Source organism: Solanum verrucosum, unplaced genomic scaffold (genome assembly GCF_900185275.1).
Source record: "Solanum verrucosum unplaced genomic scaffold, falcon-dt-bn FXZP01000252.1, whole genome shotgun sequence".
Classification (NCBI taxonomy): domain Eukaryota; kingdom Viridiplantae; phylum Streptophyta; class Magnoliopsida; order Solanales; family Solanaceae; genus Solanum; species Solanum verrucosum.
The window spans coordinates 831,828-841,323 of record NW_026019988.1 but is presented as its reverse complement, the minus strand read 5'-3'; the positions used below and the strand labels follow the sequence as shown (position 1 = coordinate 841,323).

Here is a 9,496-nt window from a genome sequence, read left to right as displayed (position 1 = left end):
AAATTCAAATGGATATTTAAGTGGAGAAGGGTAGAGGGCCGGCACATTATCCACTGACTTTTGAATCGTGAACCTCTACCTCAAGTATTTCTCGATTATCAAAAAGAGTAAAAGCAACATAAATAATTCATGGAACATAGTGCAAATATGTCTATTAAGTCGACTTCCAAACTAGTATTAGATTGATCAGGGTTTAAGTATTCAAAAAAGATATATCATATTATATACACTGATACCTTGCAAATGACATTTCAAGATGCAGAATCAGATGTATCAGGGACATCATCCAGGATGAAAGGACCAAGTTTGCCTGTTCTAAATAGAGTTAGAAATTTTTTTGACACCATCATGCGACCTTCCGATGCCTTGTAAGGTATCTTTAGAGCCGTTTGCAAAGCTTCAAACTGCTGATCTATCAAAATCTCCAACTCGCCTTCTTCTTCCAAATTACCATTGAACTCTGACAGTGTGGTGCATAGCGTGCGTTGGACTTCACTGACCATATCCTATAAACAAAGGAAACATGATAACATCTATAGAAGAAGATGATGATGATAATGGGCTTCTTCTTGAACTAAATGGCATGGCTTACCTTACTTTGTATCAGATTTCAACACAACAACATACCGAGTATAATCCCACAAATGGGGTCTAAGGAGGGTAGTGTGAACACATACCTTGCCCCTACCTTGTGATGGTAGGGAGGTTGTTTCCGATAAGACAAGGAGAGATGAAAAAGAAGCAGTAATAACAGGCAGTAACAAGATAATAAGATAAACAAAGCGAAAGAAACAATCAAATAGTACAACTCATGCCAAATAAATAAATTTAAAGTAGTTTTAACTCCATTAGTTAGGAATAAGAGAAGTTTTATGGTTTATTGGATTAGATATGGTTAAATTTGATTTTATGATCATACACTTTCCAAATTGTGTACACATGTGACTACACTTCTAAGTATTTCATCAATAAAACTTAGACCTTTTAAAAAAAAAACATCATGTATTACCTCTATGTAGTAGATATCAAATTTATTGGGTGGCTTCCTTCTTTTTGGTAGAAGATCCTTGAGATTATACTCAGGTTTGTCATCCAACTCGTGATGAAGGCCCTCAGTTTCCCTACCGATCAAGTGTCTCCAATGAAGAGGAGTTCCTCTGGTGTTTAGAACTGCCAATAGGTATTGAACAATTCGATCTTCACCAACTACTGAATCCTTGATGGACCCTGCACAATCATACAGGTACCATAGGAGGCTAAGTGAAGTTGAATCGTAAAAGGGTCACCATAGTTTCTCATTGACTCTGCTTCAATATGGTGGGCTCTTTGTCTCATTTATAGGGGGGTTTATCGTTTACCCTTTACCATTCCTTACAATGCTTGATAGCAAAAAGACAACCTTAGGTTTAATAAAACCAAGTTGCCTAAGGCTGATATTAGACGTTTTTGCTTTAAAAAAAAAACTCTTTAGACGAATAGAATGTAAACTTGGAAAAGGAACTAACCTGCTAGAGCCAACTTTAACCCTGTTTCAATATCTGGAATACTTGGAACCAACACACCTGGAGTGTCCAACACATATATGCTAGGTTGATGTGCAATCTGTGTACAGCGATGTATTAGCATCAGAAACATTAATATGCAACAGCAGGCAATTCAATATACATGTAACAAAAAAGATGCCTGTTTCAATGACTTAAAGTTCTCAACTAATGGAAATTATGGCCATGAAAAAGCAGCTTTTGGTACCCGATCATCAATAAGAATTGGAATATCGCTTTTACATCTAAAAGGGAATTTCTATAAGCAGTTAAAGTATTAAACTCTTTCTCTTTTCTTATTGAGGTGACATCAATTAAAATTTATAACTATCTTAGAGAAGGTAACAGATTGGCCCATCAGATAAGGGAGTGGTTGTCTGATGATGAAATGCACTTGCTTTGTTCTTTAGTTCCGACATACTTGGACACTCGGGCTGTAATTGGACATCAGGAGGAATCGATAAGAGGACATCGAATTCAAATCCTGGATTTTCAGGTTCAGAGAGATAAAAATTTCTCTTCTATTAGGAATGTCATTGTGCAACCAAAAATATGCACACTCTTGAGCTAGCTCTGAGCAAAAGAAGGAAAGGGACTTGCAAGTTGCACCAGCTGCAAAGCTTAATGCTTCTGCTGAAGCATCTAATGTATCAGAGAGGAAGCAACTAAGCTCAACCTTCCCGTAGCTATAATCTCTTGGGCTTCATCTATGCATTTACACTTCTCTTAAAACATCTACAAGCCAGATAGAATATCTAAACCGGTCAAAAATCTGTGATACAACATACACAGTGAAATTCCACAAATGGGGTCTGGCGAGGATGGTGTGTATGTAACCTTACCCCTACCATTTGAAGGTAGACAGAGTGTTTCAGATATACCCTCGGCAATATCCAAAAACAGTAAAAAAAAATAAAGGAAATTTAGTAATGAAGAAACCATATATATAAAATAATGGAGAAAAGAACAATAGCAACAACAAACAGTATGATAACCGAAGCAGAGGCACAACAGGTAAAAAATAATAATTGAAAAATAAGGTAGTATGAGAGTACTAAACAAAAATTCGTCTACCTACTACCTACTAGCCTTCCACCCTAATCCTCAACCCCTATATACTACTATCTAGGGTCAAAAATCTGTGGTGTGAAGTAGAATATGGTCAACATGAAAGAAATTATTTTTCCTGAACAACAAAGGAGTACAGAAACTATAATGTATAATTTGGAAAATGAAACATTGCACCATTTATCACACACAATTTTAGCCATCACTGAATAACTAACAGATATCCAAGTTATTGAATATTTTCATACCTTATATCCAACAATATCTTGAGTAACACCAGGCAAAGGCCCCACTGTAGCCCTCTTCATCTTCTCCTGCACTAAGACAAAGGTTAAAACCATCAGCGCTTGACGTAATATGCCAGTATCCCAAAAGAACCATGTATGTCATACAGAATCACAAAACAGAAACACTAACAAAAACAATTGTTTCACCTGGAAATCGGGATGATGCAATTTGATGGATGGAATTGATTAAAGCTGATTTTCCGACATTAGGAACACCAACCACCATGACAAGAAGAGTAGGTTCCCTTGTAATAACTTCCTTCAATTTAAACTCCACAATATCGAGAAGCTTCAATACATAAATAACAAAGAACACTTCAGAAAATCTTGGAAGAAAGGTAGCCTATTAACGTCTGGCTCACTCAAAAATAAAATCAAAAGCACCTTTCTCCCTCAGCATTCATTAATCTGGTCGCAGTTGACTATATTCTGCACTAATAGTACTTGGCCTACTAAGGATAAAAAAATGATATTTTTTGCTTTCTAGCATATATAATGGGCAATATATTCATTGGGTGAAGTAGGCATTCCCATTCCAAAGCAGAAAGAAGTTATTCTTTTTTTTTTGGGGGGGGAGGGGGGGGGGAGGTTGACAATTACACCACTCTTCTGTTTTTTCACTACCCTCCATTTCAATTTATTTGTCTAGTTTTGACTTGACACGGAGTTTAAGAAAGTAAAGAAGTTTTTTGGTATTTTGTGGTCTTGAACTAAAGATATGTAGAATGTACCAAAATGTCCTTTAATCCTGTGGTCTTAAACATGCCATGTGGAAAGTTAAAATTCAAGAGTTTCTGAAAAAGGCAAAGAGGTGTTCTTTCTGAAACGGACTAAAAAGGGAAGCAAGACAAACAAATTGAAACAGAGGGAGTAATAGTGAAGCAAATAGTTCTAAAAATATAAAGAGTCAGAGATCTTTTCAGGCAAAAATGTACTTGAGAATTGAATTTTTAGTTGATGAAAATTGAAATTACTCTAAGAATACTAACATAAAGTTCTACAAGTACTCATTACAACCAATAACATTGATAAAGTGCTCAAGGATAACTATTGTTGCATCTTTGAAATATACAACATAATACAAAGCCATTAAACCACAAGCTTCCATCTAAATAGCATAGATAAAATGTTAGCTAACCTTTTGCACAGAACTTCTACTGTGTGCATTTATTGGGAAGCACTCTTGTTTACATGAATTGAAATATCGGATCCACCTCTGCATAAAATAAAAAAATGTAAGCTTTACTTTTACAATTGTGAACACCATCAAACCAATCCAAATTTAATTAAAGTTCCTTCAATAAGCACAGTTATTTAAAAGACATTATGCTATATTACTATTTGTGTCACATGAAAGCCAAAGCACTCCTCAAAACACTAATCAATTTCGTTAGTTTATTGAAACAAACATGCATAAGGCTTCAGATAACTAGTTATGGGATCAGGTTTGTCTTACTTTCCTTTTTAGTCCGTTTAAAAAAGAACGCCTCTTTCATTTTTTCCGCAACTCTTTAAAATTTCAACTTTCCACATGGCAGGTTTAAGACTACAAGATTCAAAAATCTTCTTTACTTTCATAAACTTCGTGCCAAGTCAAAACCAAACAAACAATTGAAACGGAGGGAGTACAAAAGAGAGAATAGGTACATGCATGATGTTGGGGTTGGCCAAATCTTTCTTATTGAGGGCAATCACCCGCCTTTTCTCACAAAGCATAGACTGCAAGTCTTCATTTGCTGAGGATAATGGTATCTGCATAAAAACGCAAAATTTAAACATGTTTAGTCTGAAATTAACTTAATTACTCAGTCCACTAAACTTCATTTCAAACTAGTTGGGGTCAGCTATAGCTATTCGGCCTATTTCATAACAATACTAACTAGGAAAAATATTGTCAGCAGAAATAGTAAGGGTAACTAATGTAAACGAAACAATAGTAGTACGACTGATGAAAAATGAGGTAATGGCAGAAAAGTACTCTTTCATAATAATACTGGTAAGGAGGAGAGAGAGAGAGAGAGAGAAGATAAAGTGCTCTAAACCAGATCCATGCCCCCGACCTAAATGCAAGAAATGGCTCAACATCCTACTAATTGTCTACCCTAATTCTCAACCCCCATGCTCTCTTGCCTAGGGTCATTGATGAGCTGAAGGTGCGTCATGTCTTGTCTAATCGCTCTTTCTCAATTCTTGTTCGATCAGCCTCTATGCACCTTCTCATTTGGCCTATTACTAACAACCTGTGCGCCCCTCCTCTTTACATGCCTGAACCATCACAATCGCATTTACTGCATATTATCCATCACAAAGGTCACGACCACCTTAGCCCATATATCATGGTTCCTAATCTTGTCTCTCCTAGTATGCCCCAAAAAAAAATCACTCCTTTTTAGCTTTAATTCACATATTTGTCTATTAACATAAAGTTTGTTTACTCAACAATCTCTTATTTAGCACTCCATTCAAGATCAGTTCCAAAGCTTCATACTTTAGTACTAATCCTTTTTTAGCCTATATTCTTGAACAAGTATCAAAGCAGTATCTGGTTATCTCACACAAAAATACACTACTTTTTAGCTAACCAAGGTGTTACTAGTATAGAATCAAAATACATTGAATTAGACACTTACACGGGCATCACGGACTTCAATGACAAAATCGGAGAGTTTGAGCCGGCGGCGAATGGCACGATTGGCAGCATCCATATGACCAGGGAACCAGTTAATGTTTCCGCCATTTTTGTTGAAACCCATTTGCCCTAACCATCCTTTCATCTTCACCATCAATTTGAATTTCGATTTAGGTCTTCTTCGCTTAAAATCAGACCATTGAATCAACTAAAATATATTAAGAAACCAAAATGAAAACGGGAGGGTAAGGGCATTTTTGGACCAATTACAAACGGACAACATTTTTGTTTCTTTCGCATAGTTTAGCATTTTCGAACCAAAGTATTGACCGTAAGGACATTTTTGAGTCAAACTATAAACTGAAGACAGTTTTTGCTCCTTTCACATAGTTTAAAGATATTTTTGACCTTTTTTCCTTTTAATAATAAATATATTAAAGACCAAAATAAAGTATTATCCATTTATTAAGGACCATTTTGGTCATTTTCATTCGCACTAATTGTTATACTGGTGTGAGTGTTTCCTTTTCTTTTCAGTATTGTTTGGTACTTGGTTAGAGTTATTATGAATTAGTTATACATGTATGAATTATAAATGTATAAGGTATTAGTTATTTCATATTCTATGTTGCATAAATTATACATCTCTTGTAATTTATATATGTACTAGTTATGCGGATTTTTAAATTGTCAATCAAAGATCATATTAAATTTATAAATGAATAATTTATTTCCTATCTATCCATCTACCAACATCTTATAAGTTATATAAAATAAAAAGCAAATTTTAGGAATAACAAATATAAAAATCACAAGCTTTTGATAGCTACAGTTTTGCTATTCGCGCTCCATAGCAAACTAGCATCTAATTTGTATAAATCGCAGACATCTGATTTGTATGAAATCGCAGCGATTATATATGTATATCGGTTAGAAAATCGTATATATGCAATTACTATGTATATGTATTAATGATTGTGTTTGTATATCTGCACAAACTTTGCATTTGTATACAATTGAATCGAGTTAAAACATTTGTTATTTGTATATCAAATCTCTCAAATCTCTCTCTCGCTTTATACAGACACAAATTATACATTGTATTTTTGTATAATTTGTGTTTGTATAAAGAGAGAAAGAGTTAAAGGCAAAAGAGAACTAGGTAGGGGAATTTTTGTATTTATATAATTATAAGTGTATAGGACGAATAAATATGTATTGTATTTGTATATACAGTTCTCTCTCACTTTATACAAATACAAACACAATTTATAGATTTGTGTTTGTATAAAGTGAGAGAGGGGAGCCAAAGAGTGGTGAGCGAGATTCAGGAGAGAGAGGCGAGTGACAAAAAGTTTGTTGCGAATTGGAATTAAATGAAGCTGTAGCTATAACATTTATTTTGAATTAATAGTTTGCTATAATACATAATTTTCCCTAGAATTAATACTTATATAAGTTGTTTCTTATCCAGCTACCAAAACGATTCATTTATGGTTTGATGCCGAATGGGCTATTCCTAGTATTTGGCAATTCTCCTTTATTTAAAGGACAAATTACTTAACTACACTCCTTTACTTACCTTAATATCCATTTATCCCTACTTATTTCAAAAATCCCTTATTTACCTATGTATCCCGCATGTATCCCGTGCACAACGCTATGTATCGCGCTATGTGAAATGTATCAAACGTTATGTATCCCGTGCACAACACTATGTATCCCGCTATGTGGAATGTATCACACCTAATGTATCTCGTGCACAACGCTATGTATCCCGCAAACATCATTTTTAAGGAATTTTTGGTAAATAGAAAACTAGAAGGGATAGGATGTTATTTAGTACTTATAATATGTGGTTCTTATAATTTATACTTATTTAAATGAGGAAATTTCGCAAATAGCCATTAAAATAAATTTAATTAGGTTCGATAGCTATAGTTTGCTGATTACGATTCATAGCTATATGTTAGAGAGAGGAAAAATGCAAGCGAGATTGGGAGACAGAGGAGAGAGGCGAGCGAGAGAGGGTAGAGAGTGGAGAGAGGCGAATTGTATATGTATATATGTCAGATAATTATATCTATGTAACTGGTATACATATGTATTTGTATATCATGTGAGCGAGATTGGGAGAGGGAGGAGAGATGTGAGCTAGAGAGGGTAGAGAGTGGATAGAGGCGAATTGTATATGTATATCTGTTAGATAATTGTATATATGTAACTGGTATACATATGTGTTTCTATATTTGGCAAGCGAGATTGGGAGAGGGAAGAGAGAGGCGAGCGAGAGAGGGCAGAGAGTGGAGGGATGCGAATTGTATTTGTATATATGTCATATAATTGTATATGTATAATTTGTATTTGTATATATATAAAAGAGGAGAGAGGAGAGAGGGGACTTAATTATGGCTAAAATTAAGTTGCGAGTGGTAATTAATGAAAACTATAGTTATGTCAGCTAATTAACTACTATATGCTTGTTTATCCACGTAATTTCTCCTATTTAAATTTTACGGAATAATTTACGTTGTATCCCATTTTAAACTCGATATTTTGTAAATTAAAAAACACTAAAAAGTAACATATGCTTTACATTTGAAATTTTGAATTTAAAAGTGGTGGTATGAAGTAATAACCTTAAAAGAAGCTCGGCCAAAAACATACTTTACATATTAAAATTAAGATGAATTATCTCATTTGTAAAAAAAATAATTCTATGAGATTCGCTTGTCAACTAAACTTCACTGATAAATAGGTTTACATTGTGATTTAACTTTAATTTCCTATAGAGAGGTTATGAATTATGATACTACTCGTAAAGAGCTATATTCCTTCTTCTTTTTTGAGTAATGAAATCATCCAATAACTTTGAATTCATCGTTTACGGCTAGGATTATTGGGGTATCTAATCTTATTTTCGCTCCCCTAACTTTTATTTCTCAATGTTAGTGTCACCCCAACATAGTGCTTTCGTTGTTGGTCTTCTTTCACCCTTGTTGCATTCCCATTCCCAGACAAGTTCCTAAGAGATCCTATTATTCCTGATATTTCAGTTGAATCTGAGAAAAATAGTAGAATATTGAAATATTGAGAGTTACATTATTCATTTCTACACTATATCACTAAATGATGACTGAATTCCGCTAAACAATATTATTACTGATATCATCGAATTCTAATCTTCATAGGCTGCTAATGGTAGAAACTGCATTTTTCATAAATATAGGATAAGTAAATAATCCTGCGATGTAGATCTTTTTACTATTTGACTAATTAGTACATGCAACAAAGTGTCAAGTAAATAATCTAAGATATATGCAATTTGGCTTGAACGCTACCATTATCAATAATATATATATGGAGAGTGGATATTCACAACGATTATATTATTCATTTGGTGACTAAAAAGTAATCATTGTATGTTTTTCAGCTGCAAAATGAAAGCAGTCTTTTAAGGCTTTTAAGTCATACTTTGAGAAATAAAGTCCAATATTAAACAATAGATGTTTATTACCAAGAAAAAGTCCACAGTTACAACACTTTATTTACATTATTAAATTGGTAAAATTTAACAGGACAGAGCCACGTGGGGAAAGTGAGTTCATCAAAATTCTTTTGGACGGAAAATTATATGATATATTTAAAAATTAAAATTAAAATTACTGTTTTTTATGTTTATATATATATTACTATATAAAAAAGAGGGAATAAATATTCACCACAAGTCAACATGTGTTCTAATAAGAAGAGGGAATAATCAATATATTACTATATAAGAAGAGGGAATAAATATTCACCACAAGTCAACATGTGTTCCAATAAGAAGAGGGAATAACCAATATATTTATAAAAAGAAATGACATATAAAATAAAATGGAGAGAGTATTGGTTTTTCAAAATGGAAAGAGACAAAACACATATAAAATTAAAAGACATATAAAAAAAAGTTAGTTTAACTCTCAAACATA

General features: G+C 33.6%; 1 protein-coding gene across 1 annotated transcript; it reads right to left on the bottom strand.

Annotated features, from left to right (window-relative positions):
• Positions 1-166: 166 nt before the first annotated feature.
• On the bottom strand, positions 167-5,716 carry LOC125818688 (short integuments 2, mitochondrial). The gene is made up of 8 exons (XM_049498200.1): positions 5,527-5,716; positions 4,544-4,648; positions 4,035-4,112; positions 3,044-3,185; positions 2,858-2,928; positions 1,506-1,602; positions 1,010-1,227; positions 167-506 (listed from the first exon to the last, which is right to left on the bottom strand). Exons 1-8 carry the CDS (start codon positions 5,677-5,679, stop codon positions 252-254), a joined length of 1,119 nt encoding a protein of 372 aa, XP_049354157.1. The 5' UTR covers positions 5,680-5,716; the 3' UTR covers positions 167-251.
• Between the last annotated feature and the right edge of the window lie 3,780 nt (positions 5,717-9,496).

Excerpts from the sequence above, each read along its gene's own strand:
- LOC125818688 (XM_049498200.1), bottom strand. The coding sequence starts at position 5,679 with ATGGTGAAGATGAAAGGATGGTTAGGGCAAATGGGTTTCAACAAAAAT. Across the intron at positions 3,186-4,034 it reads GTAGAAGTTCTGTGCAAAAG|CTTCTCGATATTGTGGAGTT; the intron begins GTTAGCTAACAT and ends TATGTATTGAAG. Across the intron at positions 2,929-3,043 it reads TGCATCATCCCGATTTCCAG|TGCAGGAGAAGATGAAGAGG; the intron begins GTGAAACAATTG and ends CCTTTGTCTTAG.